General features: G+C 36.6%; 1 protein-coding gene across 1 annotated transcript in view; it reads left to right on the forward strand.

The window, feature by feature from the left end:
• Positions 1 to 5,125: 5,125 nt before the first annotated feature.
• Positions 5,126 to 21,793, forward strand: part of COL21A1 (collagen, type XXI, alpha 1) — a gene marked incomplete at its 3' end in the record, with an annotated part of 39,548 nt that continues 22,880 nt past the window's right edge. The window contains 8 exon segments of the mRNA XM_010162020.1: positions 5,126 to 5,213; positions 7,902 to 8,453; positions 12,359 to 12,527; positions 12,670 to 12,886; positions 15,188 to 15,361; positions 17,961 to 18,038; positions 19,940 to 19,948; positions 21,039 to 21,122. Coding sequence (XP_010160322.1) covers positions 5,126 to 5,213; positions 7,902 to 8,453; positions 12,359 to 12,527; positions 12,670 to 12,886; positions 15,188 to 15,361; positions 17,961 to 18,038; positions 19,940 to 19,948; positions 21,039 to 21,122 — 1,371 coding nt within the window.

Here is a 21,793-nt window from a genome sequence, read left to right on the forward strand (position 1 = left end):
GGTGGAAAAATGAAATAACCATGGGGGATGCCTTGAAAAGTACAGTAACACATATACTGTTTCTCCACTAGTAGTCTCTCAGTCTGCAAACCTTTACTTGAGCTGGATGCAATGTTTGTGTATTTATTTAGTAAACCCGTATGGATTTCCCGCGTATGATCTTCCATATACTGTGGTTTAGTATAACTGGGAGGTGGGGAAGCAGTTTGATAGATGTGTTTTCCTAGTCACGTTTGGTAAAACTACAAACTAATCACAAGCGATAATTTAGAAAGACAAGGGCTAAAAGTTTTATTTAAATTTTTTTTTTAAATTTATTTTTCATATACCTTAGCATAATATAATAGAACATCTCGTATTGGAACCCATAGGGATCAAGGAGTCTTAGCTACTGGTTGCAGGTGGAGAGGAAATAAGGGACAAGTGTGAATCCTGTGTTCCTCTGCCTGTGCAGTGCTGGGACAGGTTTACCACCCCGTAGCGCTTCCCTGCACAGTCACTCCTACAGCTCCAGCAGCGGAAGTTTGCAATGAGGACCCTGACTTCTCATAGCAGCTGGCAGAGCTCTCAAGGGCAGAGAAGAAATCTGTAAGCACTTCTGTGGACTACCATAGAGACAATTTTCTCCGTTTCTCTTAAAGAACTCCTGGAGATAGAAAGGACATGATCAGCATGGATTTTGGCTTTTGGTAACGTCAATGGAATGGTCTGGGGCCTACAAGGAAGCTGGGGGGGGACTTTTTACAAGGGCCTGTAGTGACAGAACAAGGGGTAACGGGTTTAAATTGAAAGTGGGGAGGTTTAGATGAGATATCAGGAAGAAGTTCTTCATGGAGAGCGTGGTGAGGCACTGGGACAGGGTGCCCAGAGAAGCTGTGGATGCCCCATCCCTGGAAGTGTTCAAGGCCAGGCTGGATGAGGCTTTGAGCAACCTGGTCTAGTGGAAGGTGTCCCTGCCCATGGCAGGGGGGTTGGAACTGGATGATCTTTAAGGTCCCTTCCAACCCAAACCACTCTGTGATTCTGTGATACTAATGGTGGCCTCTCCGTGGTAGCAATAAGGGCACTTGGGCAAGTATTTTCTGTAATTTCAAGGGTGCTTCTGTTGCTTGTGCTGTAATTACTGTGTTGACAAGACACAGAAGTTTGGTTTCTGGAGTTGTTGGTTTGGCATGTCTTTTGACTATTAGAAGTGCAGTGCCGTATTATTACTTTATTTTAAATAAATTGAAGATTGGATAATTGTTGGAATCCTCATTGGCTGGTTGCTTAAGTCTTGGGTTTATCCTTTTTATTTTGGTTTCTATTAATAAATCAGTTTTTGGACTACTAGTTATTTGGCTTTATACTTATAATAAAGTTCTCAAGTTCAGTATCTCATATTTTTCAGGCTTTGTTGTAAATGAAGTACAGAAGGAATGTCACAGATGGAAAAAGTGATCTGTTGAGGAGATACAGTTTGATTCTTTGCAAATCAGATAAGCCTGTTTCACCAATTATTTTACTGACTCTCTTTAAGAAATATAATCAGTAGGAGCATGGTTTTCACCGATAGAAATCTTGCTCTGATGTAATACTTTAGTTACCTTAATGTCTTTCAAGATTGAAGATGTGCACTGAAGGCTGCTGTAGCGTTTGGTAGTGAAGAATGGAAATTTCCTCACTGTGAGAAGTGAGGCTGACCTGTAATTCCTTCCTGCGCTTCCCTGTGCGAATGCCTGATGGCTTGTGAAAGTATTCCCAGTAGCATTTCTTTTACCGGTGAAGCAAGCGTGAATTTGCATGTGCCCCTCATGTGAGGCCAAGGCTGCACGGTGGACAGCAGTTGTGTTTAGGGTAGGTGAGGCTGGGGTTGTGGGGAACTTGCCAACATTTTTTCTTTCTTCTTCTACGTTTTTTTTTGGGAGGGAACTCCTGTTTTGTAGCGTGTTAAGGCAATTTGGAGGGCTGACCACTGAGGTTATGCGAGACGTTTGCCATTAATTTTTGCCTGTTGTTTAAAATATATATCTCATTCATATGAGTTTAATGATAGGAGGAGAACACAGAACTGAAAAATTCAGAGGACAGCACATTTCTGCTGGCTGTGTGCATGGAACACACCACAGCATATCCCGTGAATTTTCCTTTCCTTACCTCTGGTTCCCCTATAATGTCTCTAATTTGTAATGGTTTTGACATGACGTTTCTGCACTGCTCCTAAATCGGGCTCCCTGATACTTCCTGCACTCCAGGACAGCCAGCCAATGCTGCCATCACATGTTCCTCTCTCACGGTGAAGTATTAGTTTCTGTGGATCACCTCCTTCCCCAGGGTCCTTACAGCCCCCCGCTCTCTCCCCTTCCCACCCAGCGAGCTCCGAGCATCTCCCTCTTCCCTGTAGCTTCTCTCAGTCCAGCCGACCTGGGGGTTCCATCCCTGAAGGTTCCAGTGGGTAGATGTTTGTGGAAGGATGAGCAGAGATGAAAGGGGGTGGTGCAGTTTAAGAAAGGCATTGTTGGCTTCTGCAGGGGTTGGTGAAAGGAGAGCTGTGCCAGCGAGCAGGATCCTGGTGTCCCCACCTGATCTGAAGTGCCTGCATGGAGCACATACACCTTTTGTGCTGCAGAGTGTGTGTTGTTAAGATAATTTTGTAGATTTAGTGTGCTGTTTTATTAAAAAAAAAAAAAAGCGCAATATTAGTGGTAGCAGTCATTGTACTCTTTGTAGTAAAGATTGACGCAGTGGGGTCACTAAGTTGTTTGGCTTTTATTTTCCTTTTATGCAATTGCTATGGATTTTACATAAAGAACAATTTAGAAAACCACAGAGATGACAAACAGCAAAAATTAGCTAATGTACTGTGGTGATATTTTCCTCAGTCATCTTTTTCACAAAAGAAATACAAATTTTTTTGACCTTTTGATCTTTTGGGGTTCTTGGTGGGAGGAATCTATAGGGTTTTATAGTTTGTTGAGCCCTCATTGTGGGGTTTGATATATATCAGCTCTTTGTACAGTAGTCAGTCTCTTTTTTTTTCAGTTATAGGCTGACGTTTTTCTGATATTCTCAAAGAATGCAGTTGTCCTTCTTTTGTTACCTGCTATTCGAATTCCCACACAGATTTATTTTCATATGTTCTTCTTTGGTATTGCTCCATTTGGCCTTGAGAGAGATGTGTTTTACCCTTCAGCAAACACTTGTCATGGAAAGGGCTGAAAGTGATTTTAAAATGATGACTCTTACAAACCATCAAGTCTGAAGTAATCAGTGTAAATTCTTAACTTCTACTCTGGTAAGATTTTCTCATGTATTACATGCCTATTACTTACGCACTTAATTTCATAGTTTAAACAGATCGTTTCTCAAAGAGCTGGTATGAGAAATTGCCACTTCATCTTTTTAAGTGAAGGTGACATAGACCCCCAAAGTTCTTCATCTGGTTTCTCACCCATTCTGATGCAAGGTAGTATGAATAACAAAGTACGCTGTTACCTTGCTATTATCTGTAATCTGAAGGTGATATTTAATAATATAACTATTATGTTTTTGCATTATTAACTTAGGGGGATTATATTAGGTAGGAGTAGCACTTCCTGGAAGTTGACTTGTGTGAACTTCTTGAGGTTGGTTGTGGAGATTTTTTTTTTTTTTCTTAATGGAATAAGTGCTTTATAAGCAGTGGAAAAAGCAAAGCAGCTGACTGAACAGACAGAGTAAATCAACTTACTGATTTTGTGGCACATCTTCTATTTGGGAAGTACAGATCATGAATCTACTAGAAATGAACCTGACATTGAAATTACTGCCTCTCTACTTGTTATTATCTTGGCCTCTCAACTCTGTAATCCCTTTTTTTCCATATAATTTTCCTAAAAGCATTGTGTCAGGTATATGCATATTTGGAGAGAAAGGTCTACATTTAATTGCTGTAGAATTTTGTTACAGAGAACAGCTTACTGGCTGATTGATGGCTACTCAGTATGTTATTAGATGGCATTCTCTTTGGTTTACTCCCTTCACTAGTCTTGGAAAAGAAAATGGTTACGTATTTCCATTTACTTATTTCTTCTCCTAAGAGGCATTTGCAGTAGACATGTTGGATTGTATTTTGGTGTATTTTTGGAGAATAGTATTTTCCAGCACTACAGAAATTTCAGAACATCTGCCAGGACCTTATTACTGATAATGTGGTGGGCACAGAGTACTCTGAAGAGTTCAAAATTAAAGATCACCAGTATTAAAAGGACAAATATGTACAGCTTTTGTCTCTCTTTCCTTCCTGCCCCCTAATGTATTGACTTTTAATTTTGTTGTGTAGTAAATATTTTCATTTATATTTGACTTTTTAGGTGAGTATGTTGATTATTTTGTTGTGGGCATAAGTGAAGGTTTATGACTAGAAGAAAAAAAATATGAAAAGGGAAGGAATCTTGGCCTTATTCAGGGAAGGCATTTCAGTGCTAGGAAATCGGCTAAAAAAAGCAGCAAGAATGTTAGTGTTAAACTAGTTTGTAATAGATAAAGACTAATATGACCGGCAAAGCAAAGCCTGTAGAGAGAAGAGGAATATTCAGTCTTCTGGCTAGATGTAAAATGCTTAAATTAGTGATGCTGAAGGGTAGTGCAATGGGTTGTCTCTGAACTGCTAGTGAAAATTTGTCCTGAATTTAGCTGCTTTTTTATTTTCATGGTTTAGAGTTTTTTCCCCTATATATGGGAAAATTTAAAAGGAGTAAATTTGTTGGCCAGTTGTTGAGCAGCACAAAGCCAGTGTTGTTCTGAATGCAAGCCAAGTAACGAGGAAAAAAGTTTATGTTAAAATATGCTAAGATAGATAGAAGTTACTGTAAAATTCTGTCCTCTGTTATATTAATAACATTTGATTGACCAAATCTCTGCTTACATGAACAAGTACCACTTCACATGACTTAGTAGAAATCAAAGGGTCACAGGTTGAGAGGGATCTCTGGACATGTCTGGTTCTGGCCTTACATCTGGGCTTGAAGATTTGATTCAAAGTTGTTCCTCATGCACAGGTTTTAAAACACAGAAGTTTGGACTTATTTTGTAATATAATGACTGTATTTTCTTTTCATTTCTTCCCCATCTAGTTTAGTATCAAGACTTTGAAAATACAGTACACATGGCACAGATCATAGCATTTTTTCAGACACTATTAATTCTGCTACTTCATGATTACAACTCAGCTGAAGATGGGGAAACAAGGGCAAGTAAGTCTTAATTTTTATGTTTCAGATAAGAGCAACTTCAAAGCATGCCTTGAATTTATAGTATTCATTTTCAGGTTCCTATGTACACCTCTGCTGGGGAATTACCCTAGACAGCAACCAAGCACCACACAGCCACGTGCTCACCCTCCCTCCCCCAGTGGGATGAGGAGGAGAATCGGAGGTAAAAGCAAGAAAACTCGTGAGTTGAGATAAGAACAGTTTAATTGAAAATAAATGAAATAAAATGATGATACTACTACTAATAACAATACTAATAGTATGAATATTACTACTAATAATATATAATGAAAATAATGGAGAATAAAACAAACTGCTTACCACCTGCTGACTGCTGCCGAGTCAGTCCCAGAGTAGTGAGAGACAGAGCTGGAGAGCCAGAACTTGGGAGCTAGACCAAGCCCAAGAGAGAGAGAAACCTCTGGCCCACTACCCAACTTCCATTCTGAGCATGACATTTATGGAATGAACTGTCTCTTTGGTCAGTTTGGGTCAGCTGTCCTGGCTGTGTTCCCTCCCAGCCTCTTGCAGAGAAGAAGCTGGGAACACAGGTGCTGCTGTATCAGAAACTGAAAAAGTCCTTGACTTGGTATAATTATTTCTTAGCAACCTCTACAATAATAGTATGTTATCAGTATTATTCTCATCACAACCAGAAAGTACCCCCATACTAGCTACTTTGTGGAAAATTAACTCTACCCCATCTAAAACCAGCACAACCTCTGTTAGTGTTGATTTTTTCCCAGTATAATTTTCCTGGCAAAAAACCTATAATACACAAAAAAGTATCTTAAATATCTTACTTCTCCTTTAGGAAGAGGGAATAACTTTATTTCTTTTTGTGTCTTGAAAATACCCAGGGGGACAGATGGAACTATAAAGCTCCAATCTTGATTTAAAGTTATGTATTCGTAATTCAGAATTAATGTGTCGAATAGGTTAATGTTAGGTGAAAAACTAAATAAGAAAAATGGAGATTCCAAGAGAGGAAGCTGAGATAAACCCAGGTCTGGGGCAGATCTTCTTGCATGTTCTTCAAAATTAACATCTCAAACCCCTCCAAACCAAGTTTGAGGAAGATGAACTTAAAGCTATTGTCAACAAGCCCTCATAAACTTTATCAGTGTATTTTATGTGGACGATTATATTGCCATATCAACTCTAAATCTGGTTTATGGAAACTAAGTTGTTAAAGCAAGGTAGATCTTTGAAAGATGAAGTGGCTGAATAAATAGAGTATGGAAAACTTTCCTCTGGCCTCAACGATACTTTCAGGGTATGTCTTTTTTCCTCCAGTTTTGCTCTCTGTCCAGCAATTTTCAGTATTTAACAACAAACTCCATAAAATTCCTTTAGGTCTCTAGAAAGTCATATATTTTTTTCAGTGCATCTGCTCTAAGCTGGGCCTGCTTCAGTAGCTGGCTGAGTCCAATGATGTCTGGAGTCCTTTCCAACCGAAATTACTCTGTGATTCATATCCCTGGACCACAGAATGATGCGCTCTGCTCATTCCTTGCTCCTTCTCTCAGTGTCTTCTCTTCACCACCACCACTGGCACTGCAAAAGCGTCTCTCCAGCAGACTGTGGTCACTTGCTTTCAAGGAAGGTGAAATCTTGACCTCACTAGAAGTGCCCACAGGCAGAAGTCAGAACAAAGCAAAGCTCTCCTTCCTGTGGTGAAGCTGCAGTCATTCACAAAACTGAAAGCACAGTACTATGCAGTAACCCTGATGTTACCCCATGTGCCGTGGGATTAAAATAATCTCTCCTGGTTTTGGTTGTCTTCTTGGCACCTCTTATGTCAGTTATCAAAGCTCCTTTCGTGGTTGGTGGAAGGTGATTCACTCCTCTAGAGAGTTACTCATCATTACACATGAGGATGTGCATGTAAGATGGATAGGACTATCCGGTAGAAATGGTTGTGTTAGCCCATGTCCTGAAGCTGGCAATTCAGTGTAAAAGCTCCATCTATAAGTGACTACAGCCAGGAGAGCTAAATCCCTGCCTAAATTGTCATGCAATTACATTACATTTGCTAAATGCTTACTGTGATCTTATATTCTGGATGTTGAGCTTGTTCACTGAGCATTTTTCTACTCTAAAATCAGAATGTGCTAACAGCAACATTCAGTCGAGACTCAAGATTTTATAATAACTAGTTCTGTAAGTGTCATGTAGCAGTATCAGAAATCAATTAAAATGTGTTTGTAAAAGGATTGGATATTACTGCTGAATTCTGGCGTGTTCAGACTGTAGCCTTCCTCTGCAGCGTGCTTGGTTTGATAATAAAAACAATTTTTTTGTTTATCATCTCCGCCGACAAAGAGATATGGAAAAAACCACAATGTATTCCTCTCTGCTGATTTCATGAAATGCAGTTGCCAGCTGAGGAACTGAATTCCAGAATTCTTCATAATCGTTTGTGGTGATAATGTAAAAACCAGAATATGGTATGGTTTTCCGATACCAAGCTGTACCTGTGTGGCTTACAGAAACAGTCTTGTTTTCACTGATTAACTCAGCTGATTTTTTTTTTTTTAATGGAATGTATTTGTAAATATAGTTTTTAACACAAACAGTAACTCATATGAAAAATATTTCCTGTGGAAGAAGAAAGTGGAAGAGTTCATGAAAATATTTGTTTGATTTTTTTTTTAATTTTATTTTTAGGTTGCAGAACTGCTCCAGCGGATTTAGTTTTTATCTTAGATGGCTCTTACAGTGTTGGCCCAGAAAACTTTGAAATAATCAAAAGCTGGCTTGTCAATATTACAAGAAATTTTGACATAGGGCCAAAGTTTATTCAAGTTGGAGTTGTCCAGTACAGTGATTACCCTGTACTTGAAATTCCCCTCGGAACTCATGAATCCACCGAGAATCTCATCAGGGAAATGGAATCCATACACTACTTGGGAGGAAATACAAGGACAGGAAGAGCTATTCAGTTTGCCTTTGACCATCTTTTTGCAAAATCTTCAAGATTTTTAACAAAAATAGCAGTTGTTCTCACTGACGGAAAGTCCCAAGATGAAGTCAAAGACGTAGCAGCAGAAGCAAGGAAAAATAAAATCACTTTGTTTGCTATTGGTGTTGGCTCAGAAATTGAGGAAGATGAACTTAAAGCTATTGCCAACAAGCCTTCATCAACTTACGTATTTTATGTTGAAGATTATATTGCGATATCAAGAATTAAAGAAGTTATAAAGCAGAAACTGTGTGAAGGTAAGTAGTTGATTCTAAGATATTTTAGGTGTGCAGAATGTAGTTCTGTACCCATATTTCTTCATTTCACAAGCAGAATGCGTGGTTAATGTGACCTGAGGCACCTGATGGTCTTTACTATGATCTTCTTTCATGTTGATCGTGTTTGCGGAAGTCACTCCCAAAATGTTATTTTCTGAATTAAACAAAAAGGTGCATGTTTAGTTTAACAGTGTGTGTTTAATTTCAGTATGTAGGATTTTGCCCTACAACTCAAATTTTTTGCATTGATAGTTTAGAAACCCTAAGATAGTTGAGCGATTCTCACAGTGTTGAGAATGTAGGGCTTTATCCTTTTGCTGGGTGGGGCTGATACTCATCCACGATCTAGCATTTCTTCTTGACAGTTTAGGGGATAACCTGTCATTACAAACAGGAGTTCTTCCACTTGTATGCGTTGGAAAAACCCAGAATAAGGGTTCTTGGCAAAAGGGCCCGGAATTGTAACAAGCTGTTATGATATTTTTTCAAAGGCTTTTAGAGAAGAATTAGCCAAGACTAATTGTAAAATGACTTTTTAGCTTTAGAATGCTAGCAGCATTACTGCATTGTTTTCTGATAACTTTGTAAAACAATGGCTTTCCCATATATAAAAAAAGATAGCAAATTGCTTCTAAAATTTGTCACTCAAAGGGCTCTATTATACAGTGAATATTTATCAGTGCTACTTTGTACGTGTTTTATTACCAAGAATTGATGTAAGTCATATTTCAGTTGTACTATATTTTTGCACTTACTAAGAATGAAAAATAGTTTTCATTTGCTCTCACTTTGAGTATGGACTTCCTTGAAAAAATATGGTGATACTTATGTTGAGGATAATAGTGTTTATTTCTTGATACCCTTATGAAAATCATAATAATTCCTTCTGGCTGATGTAGTAAGGTGGTCAGTCCAAAAATTATATCATCTAAGTGCAGCTAAATTCTTTAATAAAACTTCACACAGGGAGAAATACTACAAAATAACCACAATATGTTCTTTAAGTAAAGTTTAGAAGTGACGTTATATTTCATCAAAATGCATTTTCTGCTTTCAGAATTAACTGTTATCCTTTAAATTCAGCTGTGATATTTGACACGACTCTTACAGCAGTAATCTGCGAATGTTAACTACGTATACAAAATTGTATTTACTGTTTTTTTTAAGTGACACTGCATCCACTCTCTTACGTTGCACTCTTCCCTCATGTTAGCACTGAGATGCCTCTCTCAAAGAGCAATCAGAGCCAGTTGGCAGCTACCTTTCTTACCACAGCATCTTTAGCAGGTGAACTGAAAGATTAGTAAACTGGGAGTTTTATATCTGAGTGGAGGATTATTTTATTCATGTTGTTTAGATTCAGTTTGACTTTGGGAGGGGAAGTTGCCCATGAAGGCAAAGTAACAGTGATTGACCCCATGAAACTAGCTGAAAATTTTGCAATTTTCTCATGATTGTTGTTGTTTTAATGTCTAAACAAATGCTAACCTTTATAGCATTTTGAACTTTGTTATCACATGAACATAGATATATGAGCATAGGCATTGTTTCCTTTCTGGAAAAAGGAGGCTGAGGTTTGGTGGTTTCTGTAGCAAGTAGTGCTCTTATAAATGGCCTTGTGGTTGTTGTGCATTTTGGGAGCTCCAGTGTTTGTTTTAGAGTATGACATGGTGAAAAAAACAAAAAACCTGTCATCCAGAAGAACAGTGTGGCTGACAGAGTGTCCAAATATTTAAAAAATATTTAACATTTATTCTGGAAGTCAAGTGTTGCTGTAGTATTAGTGTATTCTAGCAAAAATATAGAAAAGATTGTGTCTGAAGAATGCATTTAAAAACAATACTTAATGCATACCTCAAAAGTATGTCTGGAAGATGCTGAGAAGAGTTGCTTTGTGCTAGGTAATGGGATTTAACATCTAAAGGTTATTTCATGCTTCAGAAAGGGAAAATAAAGCATCTGAAAACTATATAAATACACTAAAAGGCAACAAGATTTCAGTATAGGCTAAATAGTTGCCATGACCGGTATTATGGATTGAAAACACAACTCCATTTCCCATGGAAGACAGTTCTTAATTTTGCCACTGACTTCTGCATCAGTTATGATGGCTCAGTTAGTTATCAAAATAGTCCTGCCAGAAGATGAGCCAGGAAAAAAAAAAAAAAAAAATCTACCTTGCTGGGGATGTTTTTACGTAATTCTTCAATGTGCCATTGGAAACAAAGAATAATTTCTTAATATATAATTTTAAACATGCTTAATTTGTGTTGGTTTGGAACATTTACTTTGGCATCAATCCAGAATAATGGCCTTCTCACATAAAGTAATCCTATTTCTGCATTTAATTTTTGATTTTTACACCAAATTTATGATATTGTAACTGATAAGATTCTTGCGTTCATTTTCTTGTCTGTGTATATGATTATCTATGATCTCTATTAATGGCTCTGTATTATGGCCATTATTCAACTTCGAAATAAATTAGTTTAGAAAATGTTTCCATGATAACAAAGCACAGTGAAGAAACCTGAAAAAACAAAGTGTTATTACTCTTACTTAATTTTGTAAATATGCTGATTAAATCTTGTATCTGTGTTTTGAGAAGGAAAGTTGTGTTTGTTGGACTTTGTGTTAGCTTTTTTGGAAGCATTCAGAAGGTAGAGATTTTTAGTTTCCAAATTGTAGGCATTCTTGCAATTCTTTTTTGTAGAACCAGGTGTCATTTTGCTGTGGGGAGGAAAAGAAAATGAAGAGGAATATATGTGGCTTCTTGCTGCTGCCCCGAGCACCTGTGGCATGTCCCCTTGGGGTGAATTATCCTTTCTCACCATATGTAGTTGTGCAGACACTTAGCTGAATTTTCTTGGAGTTTATCCTGCCTCCCCCACCAGAATGGGGTTAGCTTCTGTGACTGCCCTTGAGTTGGTTAGAAAGAGAAGCTGTTCAGCGTTGCTCATGTTCTAGAGAGATGCCAATCTAGACCTTTGAGATGATAATTCCCTGGTACTGAAACGTGAGTTTTCCAGCCCATGGCTGGTCCAGAGGGGGAGGAGAGAACTCTCCACCCCTTCTTTGGAATGTGCTTCTAACCTCTTCCATTTCTATGAACTGGTGCTTTTCTGAAGAAACAATAGGAAACAAATGATGAAAGTGTATTTATTGTGAATATTTTAGCATAATTTTAATTAAAAAAAGTTTTTTGACTTCTTTTTATTAATTTATTACTCTAATACAATATTGGCTTTAGAACTGAATTTCACTCTGCTGTCTCACTGTTTTATTCTGAGACAATTTAAGTCCACTGCCTAGTATTGTTTTTGTGAAAAGAGAATTAACATTCAGCTAACTTTAGTTTTGGTAGAAAATATATCATGTGATATTTGTCCAGTGAGAATGGCTTCAGGCAGATTTCAGTGTAACAGACAAAACAGATCAGAGTTCATGGCAAGCAAAAGAAGATGAAAAAAATAGTTGTACGTAATTTGACCTTTGTCCATTTACAACCTGATTTTATACTTGGCAGGGATGCTGGATTAATCCAAATTGTTAGTGTATTGTGGAAATTAACAATTATAATGTTGTAGAACTTTGAAACCATACAATTTTAGAAATTTAATTCAATATTTTTATTAGGCAGGTACTACATTTTGTGACAGTTCATAATCGTATGTGTATATAATTGCAGTAAAATATGACATGCCAGTATTCTAGCCTCTCATCTCTCTGTATTCTGTGTGTCTTCTCTCATGTTACACTTAAATGGCAGTTCTCAATTCTCTGTTTCTTGACAGGCAGCTACAAAAAATTTGGTAGGTAGGAGGTTAGATTTTGAAAGTTTTAAGTCATATTTTGAACTATACTTGCATTTATTGCTTTTACAGAATCTGTTTGTCCGACAAGAATTCCAGTGGCAGCTCGAGATGAAAAAGGATTTGACATTCTTGTAGGATTAGGTGTGAAGAAAAAGGTTAAAAAGAGAATTCAAATATCAATGACTAATGCAAAAGCTTATGAAGTAACTTCACGTGTTGACCTGTCAGAATTGACAAGGTATTTGGATTTATAAATACACTTCTAAACTTAGTAAGATTTTTTTGTTGTTGTTTGTTTGCTTAAAGTGAGAGATACTTATGTTAAGATTTATACAAATGTTCAAGTACTGTCTTTTTATTTTCTCTTCCCATTTACTTAGGAATGTGTTTCCAGAAGGTCTGCCTCCATCTTATGTGTTTGTTTCCACTCAAAGATTTAAAGTGAAGAAGACGTGGGATTTGTGGAGAATCCTAAGTCTGGATAAGAGACCACAGATAGCTGTCACTATTAATGGAGAAGAGAAAACATTATCATTCACTACAACAAGTTTAATAAATGGCACACAAGTTATTACTTTTGCTGCACCTCGTGTAAAGGTAAGGAGTAAGTTATTGTGATGCTGGAATACTTATTGAAGTACACATTATTCCTTTACTTTTTATGTTTTTAAAAATTCATGGTCCTATTTTTGACTGCTTAGGCATTTAAAAATAGATGAGTAGTACTTTACCTATATTTCCAGAGTGTCCACAGTGATCATCACTGTAAATGCTTTGCAGGTGCATTCTACTCAGTAGTTTCCAGCAGGTAATTGTGAAGATCACAGAGACTTTTTTTCCACACAGCTCTTTGCTTAATGTATGCTGAAAAGTAATTTCAGCCTTTGATACTGAGAATACAAAATGTGAATGAAAATAGTTCATTTTTAAGGAGCGTTTTTTTAAGTGTCGAAATTCTTTGAAAATGACAGGAGTTATGTTCTCCTGAAGGGTAAATAACAGTTTACAGTATGAGATTTCAATCTGGATTTTTCGAGTTCTCTGTTCCTTTCGGCTACTTATTTTCTTCACCAAAGGGATTTCCCTCTTTGTGCAAACCAATTTTATTGTCTTCAAGTGTAATCCGAAGGTTCTCTTTCAATATTTCCTCAGTAATTTCAAGTGAAGTATTCAGCTCTTGTAAGAAAGATTATCTCGGTTGCAGGTGAGACAGAGAGGAGACCGAATGTCTCTACTCTTGCATTTGTAGCAGTGTAGGAATATGCAGCTCAGAGATTCCATTCCCATTCTTAATGCAGGGAGTATTATTTAAGTGAACAAAGAGGGATACTTCAGAGTGGGAAAGATGTACTGCTTGAGTGCTTAATGGCCAAGTGGATTCAACTCTTCTAGGAAGCGGTGGACTGTATTCAAATCCTTACTCCAAATCAGGCTGAAGGATTTTGAAATATAAATCCTCAGAGGAGGAAGGACTCCTATCCAAGAGAAGGTCTTAACTACTAAGCTTTAGCTAGGGAGAGGTATTTTATTCTTCTGTTATTGGATGGAGAATTTTACTTTTCCAAATTTCCTCTGCCTTTTTATAATTATTTGCAGGTGAAATAATTTTTTTTTTTTTTAAAGAAGCAAAGTCAGACTCCATTTACTGGAAATTGTTCGAAAATTCAATTTCAAGTCAATAAAAAAATTTTTGTTTAATTGTTTCTGGCAGATACAGTGACAAATCAATCTTATTCTTGCAGTCCCATGTATCCATGAATTTCAGCATGAAAAGAAGACTTGCTTTTTTTTTTTCTTTTGTGTTTCTCCAAGCTTGTACTGCTGTTACGGAGAACGATAATTTTACGCCCTTTTTAGGGCTGTATGTCTCTAAACACACTATAAATGTCACTATGCTTTTAATTAACCTTTTTATTTAATAAATCTTTATGATAATTTATCACTTTTACTCAGGAAAATGGAAATATTACATATTCTGATCTGTTGTTTATTTTATCCTCTAATGAGGGTCATTGTAAATAAATAAAATGCCAATCTATGAATGAAAATAAAATAGAAACAGAGGTGCTGTGTAAGGGTGTATACTGTTAAATGAAGTAAGCTTAATTTCTGTTTATGTCTACAAAAGGTAACAAAGGTATATAAAATAATGAAAGCTGTATACTTCTGTTATGTATACCCATTTAGTGTGGGATGAATATCGATTACATTTAGCTATCGAAAGCATCTAGGTTAGGCTGAAGAGCTAGATTGTTTTGGAAATTAATGGATAGGCTCAAGAAGAAGGTATTTCTTCCCATGTTGAATTTAATTTCTGAAGTTGGTGAGATAAATATTTCTTTAAAGCTATGTCTCATTTTCTATTACTTGTGGAACTACGCTATTCCTTTCAACTGGATCTTAAGCTTTAGAAACTTGAGGTTTTGTGAGACGATGAATGTCATATTTGGTTTATCTTTGCAATATTGTGATTCTCTCTGCCAATATCATGTTGTCTTTTTTCATAAGAGATTAAGTAGAAAGACTTTCAAGTACTTATTTAATTTGACTATGAGTTAAAATCTGAAGTGTTTGAGTCATACCACTGCTGAAAAAGGGGCCTTTGGCTTCATAGTTTTTTAAAAAAACAGGTTTGAGCAAGTTCAAGATCATAGACTGAAAAAATTTGAGTTATCAAATAATTCTGGAATAGGAATGAATTATTACCAAATATCATCTTCTCAATTATTATATTACTTGGAAAATACTTTTTTGCCTATACAGTTTACAATTTTTTGTATGACAAAGCCTGGAACATTGATCATCTCAATCATTAACAGTAGTTTGTGTTGAAATGCATTTTTATTGTTATTTAAATAATTTTTTTCTAAGCAGTTCTGTTTTCTTCACTTTTCATAGACATTGTTTGATGAAGGCTGGCATCAGATTCGTCTCTTAGTAACAGAAGATTTTGTAACTTTGTATATAGATGACCAAGATGTTGAAACAAAACCACTGCATCCTGTTTTAGGTATTTACATCAGTGGCGTAACCCAAATAGGAAAGTATTCTGGGAAGGAGGAAACTGTACAGGTAGGCATATGCCAAAGTCACAATAATTCAGAAATTCTACTGTAGGTTAACATAGCATTGGTGTCTTATGTTTTCTTGAACTTACTCTTCTAATTTATAGTAGGCTGATATTTAACATACCAAATTTTTATACTTAAAAAGAAACATAAATAGTCAGGAGGACTCTGCACAACTATTATATCCTGTGTGGAGGGTGCTTAATTGGCCTCACTGGCTTGAAGAGGCATTTATTTTTCCTGAAACACAGATTTCAGGTAATGTGGTTGCCTGAATTTGTGAAACAGTGTTTCAAAGCTGGCGATTTCCTCTGACCTTGAGACTTGCATATAATTTGGTGGTGGTTATGCTGGTAGAAGAGAGACAACAAAATATTGATGACAACATCACTAGCTGTCATGAAAATACAATATCAACTCTGTATCTGTGGTACTGCAGTTATTTGACACTGAAACTGCCCCTGTTTGATTCTGCTGTACTGGAAACCCCCCCTGAAAACACTGTACCAAATTTCCCCTCTATGCTGAGGAACGTCGGAGTTCTTTTGCCTTCAGCTTTTTGCAGGCAGAAAAAAGCTGATTAAAACTTCCGGCTGTATAGGTAAGGGCTGTGTAGACCAGTGGTGAAGACTGTTATGTTAACAGTGTTCCAGATGTTGGCTAAGTAGATTGTTTCCTTATAACAATGTGGTAATGACATTACTAATTAGACTGATAGTAATGGAAACACTACTGAGAAATACTGAATTACTTAAGTAGATGTTATTTTTAGTTAGTTTGAAAGCTGTACTTTTATTTTAACTCTAATTTTATGATCCTTACTGCTCCTATTAAAATATATGAATGTGTCTTGCATCACCTTCATTGACTTTCTTCAGGTGTCTTTACTCAGTTACTCCTCAATTTTGTGTATTTTTAGCCAGCCTTCAGGTTTATTATTATCATATTCTAAAACTGTATATGGAAACTTGGGTTTGAATGTGCTGTGTGTGTGACTTGGCATTTCTGGTGGTAACATTGTGTATGCTAAAGTACTCCTTTGTGAAAACTACTGTATGTTTCTCACAGATTTCTGATAGGTTTTCATGAACTTACTGCAAGGAAAGTAGAGATTTTGGAATTGTGATCAATCGTCTCATGCGTTTTCTCTGACAGTGCATTTCTATAGTTCTGTGCATTCTGGGATTAGAGGGTTGTTTGTTGTTGTAGTGTGGTGTTTTTTTCTCTGAAGTCACTGCAGTAATGGGACTCTTACAGATTCCCAGTGATACAGTGAGTTAAAAAAATGTAGATACAAGATGTTATCAAAAATAAAGATGAAAACATTTTAGGAATGTCAAATTGTATAAAATCCTCTCCTGACAGTGGACTAAAAGAACTGTAGACAATCTGCCTCAGATTGCAATTCTGTATTTCCAGATGATTTCTATAATCTAAAAAAGGTATTTCCTTTCTCCACTTTCTCAGACTGTGACACATTTTGCAAAGCATTAACAATCTAACTTTGCCAGGATATTTCTGCTTAGACTATGATTATAGAGAAATATGTAATGAATCTGCATACAGCCTTTCAGTCAGAGTTGGACAGAAAGTATGATTCAAGAATCTTCTTCAGAGAAGCTTTGGTGAATTTTCATTCTCTTTCTGTGCTCAGGTGTTTTCTAGATATTTTGCAAGTGTTCTTGATTTAATTAGAAACTTACTGGCTGAAGTGCTTTCCAGTAAAGCACTTAAAATAATGATAAACTTATTTACATACTTCAGTGTTGTGAATTGTAGACATTTTAAATTTGAAAACACCTATTACTGGGCACATTATTAACATACTTCCATTTCTGTGCTTTCTTCCCCTGCTAGGCCAACTTACAGTCTGTGATTTCAAAGAAGTGTAATGGGCCTTTTTCTCTTTGCAGTCATGATAATTTATGCTAGAAAAACTGACTTCAGTGGTTTCATTGCTCTGGAGTATCACAACAGAGCAGAACGGCAGAAGCTTTTGCTGACCTGGTGCCAATGTTTTTATTGGAGGCTTTTTTAAAGCTTTACATTCTGTAGCTAAACTCTAAACCAAATTCTTTCAAGCGTCAGACCTGCCCTCTGATGCTTCACCAAAACTTACTGATCTTATATTTAGTAGAGACAGGTCAGTGTAGAAACATCTTCCTGGGACTGTTAATGTAAAAATGGGAAGGCTGGTTTTGCCTCTGCTGTTGTAGCTTGTTTCCCAAAGATATTGGCAGCCAATGTAATTAGTGCTATGCGTGTTTGGATTTATTGCCAAGGATTAGGGGTAGTTATTTCTATTATGCTAGAAAACAAAATCTTGGATTGATTATTTTTCTTTAAATAATTCTGCTACAGAATGTTTAATTGGTTGCACATGTTAATCATTGTGAGTAACCTGACTAAAAATGTTTCTACATCTTTAATTGATTTTTGACCATACTGGACACACAGAGCTTCCAGTTTCTCTTGCTTTTTAATATTTTCTTCATTTTATTTTTAAACTTGTGGATGACATAATTTAAGAATAGTATAGTTTTAACTAACTTAATGTCAGACTATTCTTACTCTAAAAGAGTCCTTTACGTTTTGAATTACAGTTTGATATACAAAAACTGCGAATCTACTGTGACCCAGAGCAAAATAATCGAGAAACAGTCTGTGAGATCCCGGGATTTGTGAGTATGATAGATGAACTTTTGAGGACTACTTGGCATTTTTTTAGAATTCACTGTTTAATGCTGACTCAATGAATTCTTAAAATAAGTAATACTACATGGATTCAGCTGGTGCAAGCAGATGCTTGTTGTGTGTGCAATATCGAGTGACACAGAACTTGTCTGTTTTCAACCTTATTTTTGCACAAACGTATTTTAAAAGTTTTTTTTATTTTAGATATTAGATGGTGGAAATTTGAAAGCAGTATAGAAGAATCTCAAAATCTGCTGTTACAATATAAGATTTTAAACATTATACATTAATAAAACAAAAAGTTTATGGCAGTGTAAAATACTTATGTAAAATACTACTTTTAAACTTATCTAGTGTAATTCTTGCTACTTGTCAGGTCATGTAATCTCTGAATTTTTTGTACATAGTCAACAAACTTATATTTTTAATTCACCTTCCACCTTTTCATATCAGAAGTATCTATGCTGATGTCTGCAGTAAATATCCCATTAACTGAACTGCTGCCATGAATTCATGAAACATATTATGGACAAGTCAAAAATAAAATCTTGTTCAGCATTTTATGATTCATGTAGACAATTAGGAAGTTTATGAGGATCCTTTGATCCTCTCTTCGCCATCTTACTTACAGTTAAGTATGCAATGAAATGTAAAACACATGCAACCAGATTTGGAAACCATTCATGGCACACAGTTGGAACCAGATTTTCACTTTTGGAAAATAAATTTAGTATTTGGCTATTTAACTGCACCACATATATTTTTGCTCCTTACAAAGTAGAAGTAGGATATGAAAAGTAACCAAATTCAAACAATTTTGCATAAAGAAAGCAAACACTAAGATGTCCATCATATTGTAATGTTCTCTGTGATTTGGCAAGAAGTCCAAGCAAAAACATTACCAGTTTAGTTTCACTTGTTGCTGTTGTAAACTAAATTTGGACTTTACCCATGAAACTCTGGACTCCTTCAGAAAATAAAAATGTTGGATGATCTCCAAGGAGGAATATGTGGTTTGTGGTTGTATTCAGTCAGTGTGGTTGTGTCAGAGCTCCTGAACTAAGTAGGGGCTGTATGTACTAATTACAGCCTGAATTTATCCCCTTTCCCAGATATATGTAGCTACATAGTAATTTTAAGGTCCCTCTATGAACTGTGGAGAAAGATAACCTTCTCTAGAAGTTTCCTAAGAAGAAAATTGAATACACTGAAAATGAATACATATACCACAGTATATGAAGTCTGTGGTACAGAAAGACTTCTGTACACAGTGCAGCTTATGGTGGCTAATAAACCATTAAGACACATAATTTTATGGTTCATATGCTGAAATGTTTGGGGATGGAATGTTCTGTGGTGTTGCAGATACTGGAAAACTCAATTCAATTGATAGCAGAATCTAGTGCAGTCACATAAGGAAGTGAGAAAAAGCCATCCGTGCCTCTGTGCTGCTATATGTTTTCCTAGACGTTGGATTCAGGCAGACATCAGGGCTTTTAGAAATATTTTGGTATATTCTCTGACATGAATGAGTAAGCAGATGACTTTTTTGATGAGAAGTTACTCCTGGCAAAATATTTGACCCAAATCTAAACATTTAGTGTGTAAATATTTACATGATTCAGTATTAGTTCTACTTTTGTCAGTGCCTTTTAAAAAATGCTACTGGTAGCTCCCGTTGACAGACCCTTAAACAAAATGAACTAAAAATTCAGATGGGTTGATAGCAGCTGCACATAAGTCTGAGAAAGTTAAAAATTTTGAATTATAGTTCCTTGACAGTTACAACCCTAAATTTATGATTGGTTTTGGTAGTGTTTACAAATGAATGGATTTTGCGTATTACAAATATTGCTGTACACTTAAACTGTGTTTCTTATTCTTTCAGAATGGAGAGGTAGGCTCAATCCTAAACTGCTCAAACTCGGTTTAAGGTAGTATTTGACTTTATATAAACTTCTTACTATTCTAGGGAATACACACTTTGCTTTGAAAAGTGGACAGAGGTTTGCTAAACTTAAACTTGCTGGATTACCATTGCTTGAACTCAAGTCAACAGACAAATTAAAAGTCAGTTTTCTGAAGAAACCCACGTTTATTAGAATAAACGGCTGGATTTTTTCCCTGGTTCAATGGTTATATTTGCAGGGCTGGATGCTGTTGCAAAGTGAATGGGGATATGCACAGCCACATAGCTTTTACCTTCATCATGCTCATGAGAGCTCTCTAGAGGAGAACTTGTTTGAAGACTTAATATGATAGCTTCCATAACCATCCTTCTAACTGCACTTGATTCCATTGCAAAGGACGCGTTTTGATCAATCATTTGACCATGAGAAAGAATTCCATTCAGAGAACGTTGTCAGAACTCTGTATTATTTTAAAAAATATGAGTGAAATGTTATAGAAAGTGTTTAGGTAAGGAATACAAAATTTGCTTTTCTATATCTTGGATTCTTAAATTTTTGCCTTTCTATAGCTCTAAGATAGTTGGGAAACCTGCACAGTAGGTAGGAGACTTGAGCTTTACATCCTTTTCAGGCTTTCCACACATGATAGCATGTCCATTGGTTATGGTCATTATGCTATACATAATATTTATTAGATTCTTTTATGAACTTTAATTAAATAGTTATATTTGATAATTGATCACACTTCAAATGGTGACTATCAATTAGTTTAGGAGAAGAGTTTTGCATGTTGCCAGATTTAAAATAACCAAAATATATGACAAAAATATTTGTGGAAAAGCAGAGTGTTTTAGAGCCCAGTTTCAGTACTTAATGTTTATTTATTTTTCTTCTGGGTAAAATGATGAATAGTTGCATGCAGAGTAGTTGGGCAATATTCAGGTAAGCAGAATTTTCAGCTGAACAAAGGAGTGAAAGCCAAGACCTATGCAACCTAAAGAAAATTGGCTTTGTACAATGTTATGTTTGTTGAATGCTTTTGGCATGTGTATTGATGGCTGGTTTCACTTTTGATAGTGCATGAATGGTCCTAGTGATGTAGGCTCAACGCCTGCCCCCTGCATATGCCCACCAGGAAAACAAGGACCTCCAGGCCCTAAAGTAAGTTTCCATTCTGTCTTATTGAATGTACACAACTTTCCCCCCCCCCCCAGGTCTTATGTTGGCCAATCATAGTCAGGCTGTCTAAAAAATGTAGGGGAAGAGTTCTCCTAGTCCTGGTTTTCAGTGCATGAATATGCACTGGACAGGCTTGACATGGACAGGTTGGAGAGTTGGGTGGAGAGAAACCTAATTAAATTCAACAAAGGCAAGTGTAGGGTCCGAATGTACACAACTTTCCCCCCCCCCCCAGGTCTTATGTTGGCCAATCATAGTCAGGCTGTCTAAAAAATGTAGGGGAAGAGTTCTCCTAGTCCTGGTTTTCAGTGCATGAATATGCACTGGACAGGCTTGACATGGACAGGTTGGAGAGTTGGGTGGAGAGAAACCTAATTAAATTCAACAAAGGCAAGTGTAGGGTCCTGCACCTGAGGAAGGGAAGACAGGGGCAGTCATGAGCCAGCAATGTGACCTGGTGGCCAAGAAGGCCACTGGTATCTTGAGGGGTATTAAGAAGAGTGTGGCCAGCAGTTCAGGGGAGTTTATCCTCCCCCTTTACTCTGCCCTAGTGAGGCCACATCTGGAGTCCTGTGTCCAGTTTTGGGCTCCCCAGTTCGACAGGGAACTACTGGAGAGAGCCCAGCAGAGGGCTGCGAAGGTGACCAAGGGGA

This window comes from Eurypyga helias, unplaced genomic scaffold (genome assembly GCF_000690775.1).
Source record: "Eurypyga helias isolate BGI_N326 unplaced genomic scaffold, ASM69077v1 scaffold13592, whole genome shotgun sequence".
NCBI classification, from domain to species: Eukaryota; Metazoa; Chordata; class Aves; order Eurypygiformes; family Eurypygidae; genus Eurypyga; species Eurypyga helias.